General features: G+C 40.9%; 1 protein-coding gene across 1 annotated transcript in view; it reads left to right on the top strand.

Annotated features, from left to right (window-relative positions):
* The first annotated feature begins 1,037 nt into the window (after positions 1-1,037).
* HECTD2 (HECT domain E3 ubiquitin protein ligase 2) overlaps positions 1,038-14,510 on the top strand; it is a 77,923-nt gene continuing 64,450 nt past the window's right edge. Inside the window, exon 1 of the mRNA XM_057737334.1 lies at positions 1,038-1,175. Within this exon, the coding sequence (XP_057593317.1) occupies positions 1,038-1,175 (138 nt within the window). The remainder of the gene's footprint in view (positions 1,176-14,510) is intronic.

Below are 14,510 nucleotides of genomic sequence, written 5' to 3'. Positions count from 1 at the left end.
AGTTTTAAAGTTCGTACCCATATTAATGATCCGACATTAAGGATTATGCAGCAGAATTTGCGTCTGTCCATCTGTAACTTATAAAAGGAAACGAACAAGGAAAGGATCGGAGGCAGCAAAGGGATGCAGCGAGAGAGCGAGATGTAGGCGCGTGGGGACGGGAAGGGAGAGGCGGATTTGGCACTCCAAGTGGGGACGAGAGGAACAGGAATGGAAAGTGTGGCCTGGCCGTCCCGCCCTGCGGTGGGGAAGGTGGAGCTCACGACGTCTCACTTCCCCTCCCCCCACCCTGAGGCTTCTCCTTTGTAGGCGGGGGCTCTCTGGGCAGCTAGGAAGGTTCGGGAGACTAAAAAAGGGAAGCTAGTCTCCTGAGGAAGCGCAGACTCGAGACTCCTTTCCTGGGGCGGGCGGGGGCGGCAGGGACAAGCAACGGCCCCAAGGCGACGGCTTTGCGGGCGCTGGGGAGGAAGAGGCCACTAGCTGAGGCCCTGGGGGTCTAAGCGCCCCAAGTCAGGGCCGTCGGTGCAGAGAAGGCTGCCGCGCTCGCCCCGCCTCACAAGCGCCACTCCGGCACGCTCCATCCCCGCGCGAGCTTTCGCAGGCCTCGCCTAGTTCCCCCGACCCTCTAGTCCGAAGCCCCTCCTCGCCGTCTCGGACGACGGTCCGCAAACATCATGGCGGCCCGGCGGCGGCGCCTCCCCTCCGAGCCCACGGGGTTGGCGACGGCGGCCGCGGCCGCGGCCAGCGTCCCGGACCCGCGAGCCGAGCAGGGGGCGGGGCGGGGGCGACTGAGGCGAGGAGCCGGCGGGAGAGGCAGGGCGGCCGAGCGAGCGGGGGCGGGGGCGGGGGCGGGGCATCCGGGCGCGCGCGGCGCGGGGCCGCGGCACGGGCGGGGGCGGAGCGGCGGCAGAGGTTGGACGCGGCGGCCCAGAGCCCTCTCGCGGCCGCGGCGGCAGCAGCAGCGCCAGCCTCAGCAGCGGGCAGCCCGGCCGCCGCCGCCGCTGCTGCTGCCTCGCGCTCCCGGCGCCCAGCCCGACATGAGTGAGGCGGCTCGGGTGCCCTCGCCCGCCGCGCCGCCGGCGGTGGCGACCCCTGCGTCCGAGGAGAAGAAAGGGAAGGAGCCGGAGCGCGAGAAGCTGCCGCCCATCGTGTCGGCGGGCGCCGGTGCGACTGCGGTAGGTGCCGGGCGGGGGCCGCGGAGCCCCCGACGGCGGGTCGGGAGGGGGGCGAGGGGCGCCTGGGGACCCGCGTCTCCTCGGGGGAGCCCCGGACCCTCCCGGGCAGCAGCGCGCAGGCAGCCCTCCCTCGGGCCAGCATCAGAGAGTGGTGCCTCAGGGGCAGCCGTGATCACTTCGCGAGCTGCACCTTCCACCCTCGGGAAACGGGGTGGCCGGGTCCGCTGGCTGTTTTCGGTTATTTTCTGGTTTGGGGGGCTGTCACTTTCTCTAAGGAAGACCAGCATCTTGGAGTCGGCATCATCTGCTGGATGAGGATAAGGTGTCAGGCAGGCGGGAGTGGGTTTTCCTCTGAGCTATCTGCCTGCCTTGGGGGAGCGAAGATTTATTTCCCCCTTTCCTTCGCTTTTCTTTCAGTTCCCCCTTCAGATTGAACAGGCTCTGCGGCGAGTTTCCACTTAATTGTGACCTTTCCATTGCTCACAGGGTAGTGGGAGGTGGATGCCTCAACGATGGCTTTATTTTTTCATATGATACAGACGTGTGACGTAAGGTGGGGAAGCTTTTGTCACCTTTTATTTAAACTCAAGTGATCTAAGCTTCACGGGGATGATTTCCCAGCTGGATTTTCTTAAGGATTATTTGGAGAGCGCTCTCAGGCTTCAAACTACATATTGCCAGATGATGTAATGGGACAGCCCCCCTTCCCTATTTTTATTGGTGGTTATGACTGTTTACTTTGGAGCACACACACACGAAATTAACCTCTGATTTTTGAGATTTTTATTTGACATCATATTTCAATACTTCTTGAAACTTTAGTACTTTTAAAGAGCATGACTTCTCATGCAGCCATGCATGACAAAATAGTAAAAGTTTAGAGACCATGATACATTTTCTTTATTCCTGCTTGCAATTCATTTCTTAAAACCTCCCTCTTAAATGACTAAGAACTTACTAAAATAGCTCACTCTAATTTAAAGTCTTATAGGAATAATTTTTCATTTTGTAGGTTTTTCGAAAATGTCTAAGGGCTCTGATAACTGGAAATTGTTAGAACAAGCTCTTTACGTTAAATCAGCACAGCAGAGTGTAGACAGTGGTAAAATGACACTTTAAAAAATTACTACAGTTGATTGATAAATTGGAGTTGCAGGTAGAAATTACTTTGGGAAATGCTTTGAAGGAATTTGTCACCCAGCTGGCTTGTAGACCCAGTTCTTGCTGTTGGTTTCCTGGGTTTTCAGAGTTTATCTGCAAAGTTCTTAACTGGCAAATAGTGTTTGCACAGTTCATTTGTAAGTCAGTTTAAAACAATGAATGCATAAATGCTTATAGGAACAGTTATGTGAATGGGTTTAGGTCCTCAAGTAAGCACACTCCCCGAAACTTATTTATTTCTGTGTAATTGAAAAATTGAAGGCTTGGAATAAAAACTTTGGAGAAATTGATACAGTGTGGACACAGGTCTACAGACTGTTATCCAAAACTTCAGGGCTTTGAAATTCAGAGTTCTTTGGATTTTAGAAAGGTAATTCAGTACATATATCATGTATAATATCCACAGTGGGGTCCTGCCAGTTCCCCATAATCAAGCATATTAATAGCTCTGCAGTGAAATGGATGTGTTATTCACACCAAATGAGGTAAGGTCTATCAGTAGCTTCCTATCAGTTCAGCTCAGATTGGATTGTCAGAGAGTTCAGGTCAGGTACATGTTTTATCATCAGATAAGCTCTTTCAGTTTTAAGAGCTTAGAGGATTTTGGAAGTATGTTAAAGGAATATGGACTTGTATTACTAGACCAACAGAAGAATAGAGTTCAAGAAGTTTTTAAGATCTTGAATAAAACCTTGAAAAGACATAGGTTAAATTAGAAGAGCATAAGAATGAATAGAAAAACCTGAGATTTCTGAAACCAGTTTCTGGTGCCTTACAAGCAGGGTTGGTAGCATTGGTTTTCGTTTTTGTTTTAAATAACCGGGTATTGTTTTTGTTTTTAAAGACATTCAGAATTTAAGGCTTAGAAATGACAGAGGTTTATCGTTAGCAATGGTGTTTTGAGTCACATTAGGACAGAAAAGGACTTCTTAGATTTTGCAGCAAGAGTTAGGAGAGCAAGGGGAAGCTGAGGAACCTGCCGATGATGGTGATGTGTGGTGTGTATTTGTCAAAGAGAGATTTCTACAGCTGGAATTCGGAGCTATAGCCGTGAAAAGCCTTAGTCAAGAAAATCTGTGCTTGGTCCTCCAGAGGGCGAGAAAGCCAGGGAGCTGGGATGATGTCCAAGTTCACCTGTAGGTGAGGAAGGCCTTGGAGTGGGGGGCAGGGAACGACAGCTTGTGGCCTGCTTGATTGTTTTCCAGCCTCCATGTGGATCAAATAAAGCTTCTGGGGGTTTGCTTAGGAACCTGATTGCCATCAGTAACTTCTCCCTTTGAACCATTTTAGTGATTCTTCTTTTTTGCCCCAGGTTAACAGCTCTGTGTAGATTGAGTTTATGACTCAATAACTGCTTTTTCCGCAAATCATTGTATCACATTTTTATGAGAGTTTGGAAATAGTTTAGAGTGACGGCTCCCTAAAATAAGTAGAAGGCCAGGTTATGATGACCCTAATTAAGCTTGAAGAGTTGGGACTGTATCCTGGAAATTTAAAAGAAAGGTAGAGGGGTGGGATTGAGGGTGCAGGAAAGAACAGCCCTGACATGGTTGATCCTAAGACTGCCTAAGTGTTCAGGAAGTCCATTCTAGCCAGGAAGTGACTTGCACAGTGGTCTCAAACCTGGCCATCATTGCCCAGGTCCAAATGCAGGCCAGTTAAATAAATTTCTGAAAGTGGAGCTCAGGCATCTTTTTTTAAATTCCCAGGTGTATCAAAGATTGAAAATTGACACTCCGTGTACTAAATTAAAAGCTCCTCACAGTCTGTATTTTAACTACACCACCCCCAGTCTGCTTAGTTTATAGAGCAGCATTTGAAATGGAGTAGTGAGAGGTATGGATTAAGCGAATGAGGCACAGTAGAAATCAGGTGTAGTGGAGAATTGAGAGAAATGGCAGGTAGGGTGATTCTAGTTAGAGATGCTCATGGGTCCAAGATAGAGCCCTCAGAGGCCTGTCAGTGTTTGGAGTTTGGCCTTGCTGCTGCAGAGAGGTGATGCAGGCCTGCAGAGCTAAGGGGAATAAGAGATACAGAGGGCTGATGATGTATTTACTGCAGTTGACAGATTAGAATGGAGAAGAATATTATAAATTAGATGTTGATATAATATAGAAGTCGGAAAAAATTGGTGAATGGGGAAGAAGAAAAGGGTCAAAGGAGGAGCAAACAATAGTGATAAGTGAGGATGAGTTTGTCTACTTCATCATTTAAATTAGGTGAGAAGAGAAAGGGAGGTTCTCCATGGCGTAGGGTTGCAAGAAATGAAGTGGGTTCAAGAAAGAGCTAGACTTTACTTAGGTCAGGAAGGTGAAGGGAAATGGAGGAACTGTTTTAGGATGGTAAAGGGAAATTTGCATACATTGAAGGTCAGGACACTTGTCAAGCAGGGGGAAGGTGAGCACAAAGCTTGAGGTATGTGGAGAGGATTTGGTAGGAAGTCTGTAACAAGAATGAGAAGTTTGTACATGTTGTGTCAGGGGTGTATAAACGGGCTTGATGGAACCGCTGGGCCAAAATGTAACTACTGGTTATTGAACATCTATTATGTTGAGCTTTGGGCTAGATGCTACAGAAAACACAAAGTTAAAAAAAAAAAAAGATTCCTGCCTCGGTAGGCAGGGCTAACACATGAAAACACAACAAAGCAAAGCAACGTGTAAAAGGCACCATGTGCCATAGAAACAATTTGCACTATAGGAGATCCGAGAAAGGAAATCAGTGTGTGCAGAACTGCGAAGAAAGGCCTTAAAGTAAAGGTAATTATTTGAGCTGGCTGGCCATTGAAGGGTGATAGGATTTGGATGGGCAAAAGCAAGTGGGAAAAGTAATCCAGTGGGGAAAACAACGTGAACAAGGCTTGAAGGGAAGAATTAGGGAGTAATAAAGTAAGCCCGATGGGAGCATGCTGGCAACTTGTAGGAGGTAAGTGAGATTGCATGGGGGCTGGACCAGAATCAGCAGGCGAGTATGTTGGGACTTTTTTTTTTTTTTCTGTTCTTAGCAGGAAACCATTGCAATTTCTTAAATAGAGGAACAACATAATGAAATTCGTGGTAGTGATTAGAGGTAGTTAGACTGGAGGAGGAAGGAGAAAGAGGCAAGGAAGGAGCTTTTCAGTTCATACCAGAGATGGTGGTGCATCCACTAGAGTCATGGCCATGTGATAAGGCGTGCGGGATGGAAGAATCCACACAAAGTGGAATCTAGTGGAACCTAGACAATAGGGATAAAAGAGAAGGAAAATTAATAAACAAAAAGGATTCTAAAGTTTGCAGTTGAGTTCTCTCAGAGAAAAACATTTACATAAAAAGGCAGTCCAGCCAACAGCATTCCAAAGAAACATGTTGTGTGTGTGAACTTCGATAAAACTTGTCCATCTAGGTGTTAGGAACAATCTTATTTTTGGAAAATCTTGTACCCTTTCTAAACAAGAGATGGGGTGGGAAAGAATGAAGGCTATGGTGGTGAAGGTATCTTAAGCAATTTAAAAAACTACAGATGTTACAAAATGCATCACGTATGCATATGTGTAGTTCATATAAATAATACAAATAATTGCCACTATTTCCTTTAGTACCTACTCTGTGCTAAGCATTTTCCGTGTATCTCTCATCTAGTCAGTTAGTACATCCAAAGTCAATCACCTAACCACTGTGACCGTGAGGAGGATACTGTTCCCAGTTCAGGTTGCGTGCACTGTATCTTGCTAGAGGGTAAAATGGCTGGTAAGGGGTAGAGCTCAGTTTCAATTGAGACTTTCCTGACTCAAAAAAACCCCCACGCTCTTTGCCTTATTCCATGTCCTCTGTATCTGTGGTCAGGGACCATGTTGTTCAAAGAACCGTCACCTATAGCAGTATTTCTTAGTTTAGAAAAGAGGATGTGGTCCAGTGACACATATGTTCAAAACTTTGTAATTAGAGATAGAACTATTATGGGTAAGAAATATGTATTCTAGAATATTCTGATAATATCAGTTTTAATTATGGTATGAGTATATCATTAAATTCTGTGTGAAATAAAGCAGTCTCATTAGAGAAGAGTGATCAGAGAGTCTTAAGACACACAAAGGGAGGGCTGTAGCTATATAAATACATAACCAAGGTGTGTCTAATTTTGAGTGGGTTGTAAAGTGTTTGTCAACTTTTTTTTAAATTGCAAAGCCACATTGTAGTTGGCTGTTTATCCTCCCAATCATAATTAATTCAGGATGTTAGGACACAAATAATTTGACTATATTTAACAATTAAAGAAAAATGGTCATTGTAAGTTAGGAAGCAGAGAACCTCCAAAAGTGTCCGGTATGCTACTGCCTTGCTTTTTCTAGTTCCCTTTCTGTAAAATGGGAAGAATAGTAATAGAACTTACCTCATAGGGTAGATAAGACTAAATTAATTAATACACATACCGTATTTAAGAAAGAGCCTTGACAAATTAAGCTTTCAAGTAAGCCAGCCAGCCCTTTCTAATCCTGCCCTGTGCCTTCAGTGCTTTCCTTTACAACCTTCTATTCTTCTTTATTTTTGTTTATTTTTTTTTCTTGCCATGCCACATATTTTTCAGGATCTTGGTTCCCTGACCAGGGATTGAACACCAGGCCACTGCAGTGAAAGCCCAGAATCCTAACAACTAGGACACCGGAGAACTCCTTTACAACCTTCTATATCAAGCCTCAAGCTCTATAGATATTACCTTTATCAACCCATCTCCCTCCTCTTCCTGTAGCACACACACACCCTCTGAATTAAGGGATGTCATGAGCTTTCTGAACTCTTAAGGGCTGGAGTATGCATGGGTTCGTATGAATTTTTTTGAAAGGGAAAAGTAATGGCTTCAGAAAGGGGTACTACTCAGTGTTCCAGTGTAGCAGCTTATTTTGGCATAGTATTTGGAAATTAACTTGCTTATATTTACTTGAATTGAGGAAGAGAGAAAGATCAGCAGAAGATGAATGAGGAAGTGGGTGGAGCTAAGAAAGCTCTGGAAAGTTTGGATTTTTCTACTTTTTCTCCTATTATAAGGATCGCTTCTTGCACTATAAAAATGTTAGGCTGCTAAGCCTTATATGAATAACTGGTTGTTCTTAAGTTGATATTTATAAGTTAGCAAAGTTTAGTAAGCAGTCAAAAAACATTTTGGGGAGAATAATTATAGTAAATGAATGTCCTTTTTGAAATTAGAAATTATTGAAATTTTACTAATTCAGCTTAGTTGAAAAGTCAGTCTGAAGTTTGAACCTAGTCATTAAAGAAAGCTGTCTTTCAAATTAACTTGGTTTTGATCCAGATGTTTTTATTAAAGAACAATAAACCGTGAGTTGTGACTACATCAGATCACACATTTTAAGAGTAATATTTCATGGTATATGGGTAATCTGTTGATGCAATTTGTAACATAAGTGAATAAAATCTCCCAAACCACCTTGCCTTCCTGATAAATAAATAAATTTCTGAGCTTCAGGACTAACATGTCTTTTGTATTAAGTGGGGTTAATTTTCAGTTATCTATAAGATCAACTGCGTTTGTGATTCTTTTGGTGTTAAAATTTAGTTCCAGGATCCATGTCCTTCCTAGTCTCCTTTGAAAGATGTGCTTTATATCACTTAAAGAAAGCAATTCCACTTGGGCTGGTGCTATTTAGTTGGGGAGGAAGGTTCACACCTTGACAGCAGCCAACTTTTCACATCTTAATAGAAGAATGTAGAGCACTGATTTTATAACCCAGCATCCTAATAGGGAACTGTGAAAAAAAAAAACATGCAGAAAAGAAAAACAAAATATCTTCACCCAGGAACAGAGCCTAAAATAGTCTCCTTTGTAGACTCTAAACATAGCTGAGGCCTCTCATCTGGTGTGGCCCTAACTGGTAGTTTAGGTCAGTTTATTTTAAAAGTTGGTAAAGCAAAGTATATTCAGTGCTTTTTATTTTAATTTAAAACATGTAAATGTACATTTGTTCACCAATCTTTTGACACAATAACCTTTGCTCAGTATCTCAGGAAGCCACTCAGTCTTTGTAAACTAGTTTTTCTATGAGGTATTCCCTGGACTCATTGAGACTGACGGATCCTGCTTTGTATTAGGAGCACTTAATGTATCGCCGAAGTATTCGTCTTTGGATTTGAAAAGTAAATATCAGTGAGGTGTGGCCAAAGTGTACAGATTGCCCTATATATGTATATTGTCCCTGTGTTCATATCCAAAATGACCAAAGCAGAAAACTCAGTTTTTATTCCTTCAGATAGCTTTGATTCTTTTGATTCTATATTTTATACCATATTTAATTTTTCTACCTGTCCAGCAAATCTTTTCTTCTAGAATGGATGCAGGGAAATGAGTCAGAATAATAATTCTCACTTGTTTGCTAAGATTGTAAGTTGGATTGGATCTAGTTTAGGAAGGCATGTTTTCATCTATATCAGCTCTGTCGAGTAAAAATATAATGTAAACCACATATGTAATTTACAATTTTCTAATAGTCACATTAAAAAGCATAAAAATAGAGATAAAATAAATTTTAATAATGTATTTTATTTAATTCAGTATATCCAGAAACTTACCATTTCAACATTTAATCAATATAGATGCTTAATGAAATTTTTTTACCTCTTTTTCATACTAAGTCTTTGAGAACTGTATATTTTACACTTACTGGCACATTTCAAGTGCTCAATAGCCAATGTGGCAAATGGTTATATTAGTACAGATTTAAATGTTGTCTTCTTGTTCTCGCAAGATTTCTTAGATTCATTCTTAGTTCCAATTACTGTTTATTCCTACCTCAGCAGTCCTCAGCATGTGGTCCTCAACATCCTTTCAGATGTCCAGGAGGTCAAAACTACTTTTGTTATGATACTCGGATGTTATTTGTGTTGTCTTTTTCTCTCTCATTCTCTTGAGTGTACAGTGCAGTTTTCTGTGTGACACATGGTATTGCAACAAATTGAATACAGGAACAGATAAGAAATAGATTTGCAAAATGTAAACCATGCCACTCTTCTCACTTTTTTTTGTTTGTTTGGGAAAATAGTTATTGTCCGTAAGTGGGTTTATTGCTATTTTAAAAGGAATTAGTACACACATACCATAATTTTTAAGAGTGTAAAGAGGTCCTGAAACCAGAAAGTTTGAGAACCGCTATGCTAATGTATCTAGAATTACCTTTGTATTATTACCATTAGTGCTTTTTATTTGGTATTACTGATGACAGGTATTATGCATAAGTGAATTTTCCAACTAGCTAAGTTGAAAATTTTAAAATACCCAGTCATTTATTGTATGGAACATTTTCTGAAATACATTATGTACACCTCTTCTCAAATAGAAGATACTGAACATAATTTAACATATCCTGGTGACTGGATCCCCTGTGACAACATTGAGTCACCGACCAAACCAAAGAGCCCTATGTAGACTCCATCTACCTGTGCATTTGTGTGTGTTGTCTCTATAGTAAATAAAACTTCTGCCAGCCTGACCTGTCTAATAGCTAGAATGCAGCATTAATTTTCACTTGATATGGTTTAAAATGCTCACATTTCCAGCTGTTTGCAAAGCTAATAGTTTAAAATATGTTATGAATAATGAATTTTCTAAACATTACAAAATAATGAACTTTATAAGCAATTTAAAATATTTTACTTCAGAGACTCTAATATGGTGAGATATCACGGCTTTAGAAAGTGTATCACAGTGGAACAGAGCCAGCAGTTATTATTTTATCAAATATTGGTTTAGAGCCTTTCCTGGCGGTCCAATGGTTAGGACTCAATGGCTTCCACTGCAGGGGGCACGGATTCAGTCCATGGTCCAGAAACTAAGATCCAACAGGCTGCATGGTGCGGCCAAATAAAAAAAATAAAAAGGTTTAGAATGTGAATAAAAATGTTTTATCTTCTAAGGCAGCTTTTGGGGGGATAGAGGATGACCAAAGTAAATTTTATCAAAAGTTTGACTGTAACAGAACTTGGTATTCAATATAAAATATAAAAGCTATCCTGGAAAACCATGATATCCTTCTTATTGACCTCTAATAGAAAAATATGACAAATCAGGAATTTAATTCAGATGTAGTCTGTTCCCCAGTAAAGGTTGAAAGTAGGAATTCATGTATTAAAATTTAAAATAAGGTTGACAGTATTTAATTTTATGATAACAGGAGCAAAACGGGTATTCCAAATATTTGTCTATTTAATTTTTTGAAATTATCTTACATTATAATCTTACATATAATTTGTGTGATTATATAGTCAAAAAGACCATTGAGGTCCATGTTAGCTACTTGAAAGAAATACGATCTTTGATTAGTTTTGCAATTATTGCATAAAATTTGGGGGCTGCTTGTTAAACTCATAGTCAGCCCCTGCCTAGAGAGAGAGTCGTCTTATTATTTATGAGGCCAGGTGTAAGTATTTTAAGGTTTTCTCCTCAATGCTTAGTGTTTCTTGCCCTCTGTGTTCCATATTTGTGCTTCTCTTCCTCTGTAACAACTGGTTGGATATCCTGCTACTATCTATTCTTCAGCACATGCAGCCCACTGTTTGTAGGCTGGCCACGTTCCAGGACGTCATCTCTGGTGCGCGCCTTCTGTAGGACTCATAGATAGCAGTTCCAGAACTCCTCAGGGAACCAGATGTGATAACTGTGGTAGATCCAGTTCTTAGAAGACTTGTAATGTTCTGTAACCTTTAATTTAGTCTGAAGTTTGGCATCCTATTAATACTGGATAGCTTCTTGATTCTCTAATTTTTAATCAGTTTACCGAGGCACAACATGCTGCCCTGTGTTCTCATGAAAGTATTAGGAGGGTTTCTCTTGTGCAGCATGTTGTGGGGCAGCTGCTGTTTTGAGGGCCTGCTCTTACTAATCTGTAGTGAGTGCACTGTCAACCTGTGAAATTGTCCATGATTAATTTCATGCCATCTCAAGTATAAAGTATCAAGAGCACAGTCATCTTACAAGCAAGAGACTTACTCAACTAAGGATTTTTTTTTCCCTCATGTTGTTTAAGTTTTTTTTTTGATCACAAGGAACAGAAAATCAGGCCATATAAGCCTTCTTTAGGAAAATGGGGATTTATTGAAATGACACACATAGAACCAGAAAACAGGCAGGAACAGAGACTAGCTGCTGTCTTTGCCTCTGCTGTTCTCTCACTCTTGGCTGGTAGTTCTTTTCCATATTCCTCCATCTAAAATCTGGAAAGACTTCCTCTGATTGACATACTAGGAAGCATCAATATCCTTTATGCCAGGCCACCTAATGTGTGGCCACCCAGCCTACAGATGGCTGCCTTTTGGTTGAGGGCCTGTCTCTGCTCCAATCTGTGGCCGTTCCTGCACAAAGAATAGCAGTGCTGTGAGGACCGTAGAAGCGAATGTTGGATTTGGCAGCCATGATGACATCCTCAGTGTATCTTTCCTCACATCTTTGTACCCTTCCAGCCATTTTGTACCCTTCCATAAAGCTTCTGGACAGAGCAAATCCTGCTCATTGCTTTCATTTCCTGACTTCCTATTTGTTTGCCAATCCATTTCGTACAGTTTCTGCCACCACCACTCTCCTGAATCTGTTGTTTCCTTTGTCCCCAAGATGTCACAGCTGCTCATTCTAGTAGGCACCCTTTAGACCTAGCCACTCTTCATCTTTCAACATTGTTGACCACTGTTTTCCTTGAAACTTGATCCTTGCTTAATTTTTAACACGTTACCTTCTTTTAGATTCCTTATCTTTTTTGGTCATTCATTCTTCATCTTCTTTGTTGGCTCATGTCATATATGCCAGTGTTTCCCATGGTTTTGTCCTTATATTAAGTTTGCACAGCGATTGGTAGATGACAGCAGCATAATGATAACCCCGCCAGTTAGAAACATTACATTATTTTGGCACGAGAAGCATGCTTTTGCCTGGTGACCACTGGTTCCTTTTCTCGTCACTCAGAAATCCTATGTTTTTATAACCCAGTCTAGAAGCTTCAAGTTTTTACATATTCTTTGATCATATACCCTCTTCTTTATGGTGAAGTGTCAAAGTATTTTTCCTGAAATTTGAAATAAAGCATTTTCCATTTTTCATTTCATTTATTTTATAATTTATGGAAGGGTTCTCTGATTCTCATTATGCTTCACATTTGGATCTGAGATAACTGTTTTTGCCATAGCTTTGGCCCAGGCTGCCATTCTTCTTCATTTCCTTTAACTGCTATCTCAGTCAGACTTCATTTCTCCCAGTAAGTAGGCCTGGTGTAGCTTCTAGTATTATTCCCCTTCAGTCTATTCCCTATACTGCTGACAGAGTGATTTTTCTAAGATACAGATATAATCATGTCACTCCCTGCTTACAGGTCCTCCATGACTGTTCCCTATCCCCTTCCGGGATAGAGTCTATGCTCCCTACCCCGAAGGCTTCATGGTAGTCCCTGCCTACCTTTCCAGTCTGACCTCACTGGGCCATTCTCCCTTTCTGACTATATTGCAACCTCACTGCTCCTTAAATTCTGTTGTTGCTTAGTCTTAGATAACATCAGTGACAGTTGTCAATGAAGAAAGCTCTTGATATATTAAGTTATTATAGATATTAAGTTAACAGAGTTCTGTTACCAAGGGGCCATTCATTGACCTCATTTTACAGATTGGTTACTTTTTATTAACTATCATGCATAAATGAAATATATAGTATATCAGATTTGGCTTTCATTCCCACTATTATTTAAGATGTTTTGATAGAACAAAACATGCAAATAAGCAAACTTGGCCCCAGAAGTTAATACAGTTCTTATTTAAGTATCCTAATATTTATAGCAAGGAATGACATGCTTTTTCAAGTGTATAGGTTATTTTTATTGTATTTTTCTAACCAGCTAGTTCTGTGAACTTGAGCATATTGTTTTAACTTACCAAGATTATGCAAATTATGTCACTTACTAGGACTTTTATAGAAAAGTATTGCAATCACTATTTTATTAATCTCTTTCTCCAGTTTTCTCTCTCCTCCTTGGGAATCTACATTATAAATCTATTAGAGATTAGATCTGATAGTAGTTAAATGGCTTTGTTGATTGAATCAATTACTTGTGGGGTGTTCCTTTTTTTATTATTGTTTGAAGATTCCACAAGTGATCCAAGTAATGTTCTTTGGGAGCTCCTTTTATTAAGAAGAGGTAGAGGAATGGGGAGGAAAATAAAGTAAAATATTGAGTCTTTCGCAGATTGCTGGGATATCAAAGATTTTCCTAAAGTACAGTTAGTTTTTCTGCTTATGTTAATTTACTCTGGTTAGGTGAGTTGCTCCTAAAGCTATTAAATTTAATTCAGCATATATCTATAAAAGTAGAGAAGATAATATCAACCACAAGGGTTGTGAAAACAGGCTGATACATGTAACACATTTCCTATCACAGATAAACCCTTAGTGAGTGATAGTTACTGTAGTGAGAGATGCTGAGCTATAGTGGTTTAAGATTACCGACATCAAGGTCATTCAGACTACAGTTTGAATTCCCACTTCCCAGCTCTGTGAACTTGGGCATGGTACTTCAGTTTCCTCATTTGTAAAATGGGACGTAAATACGTAACTCATAGGAATGTTGTATTAAAGCATCTAATATAATAGTAGGCATATACCAAGTACTCAATACACAACTTGTTTTAGTGTGTTGTTATCACAGGAACAATCATTTGTGGAACACCCAGTGTGTCATAGGCTCTGTAGAAGACCCTAGATGATATTGTCTGTGATTCTGAAACTTCAGATTCATATCCTACATTATTAGGAGATGACTTTATTTCAGTTGGGCAGTGTGTTTAACTTTTATAGGCCGGATCACGTAAGCTAATCCTAACACAAATATTGATTCAGACTTCACTGAGCCTAAATCTAGCCAAGAAGAAAGCAAAAACAAATAAAGCAAGCAACAAACAAAAAAAGAAAACCCAATTCTATAAGCAGCCGAAGATGTCACACACACAGAATTGCATACATGTACTTTCCTTATGGCAGCATTCCTCAAGTTCTCATTTAGTGCCCATCATGTCTCTGTTGCTTGTTAGCTGAATGACTTTAGGTAAGTCTCAACTCCATTTTTCTCATGTGTGAAATAAAGATGTTAAATAATTTCTAAAAGTCTCTTAAATCCAAAAACATTTAAATGCTATGTGTATGTTATCTGAATTT

This window comes from Hippopotamus amphibius, chromosome 5, assembly GCF_030028045.1.
Source record: "Hippopotamus amphibius kiboko isolate mHipAmp2 chromosome 5, mHipAmp2.hap2, whole genome shotgun sequence".
Lineage (NCBI taxonomy): Eukaryota > Metazoa > Chordata > Mammalia > Artiodactyla > Hippopotamidae > Hippopotamus > Hippopotamus amphibius.
Note: the sequence above shows the minus strand (reverse complement) of the source record. Positions and strands in the feature narration are given on the sequence as shown.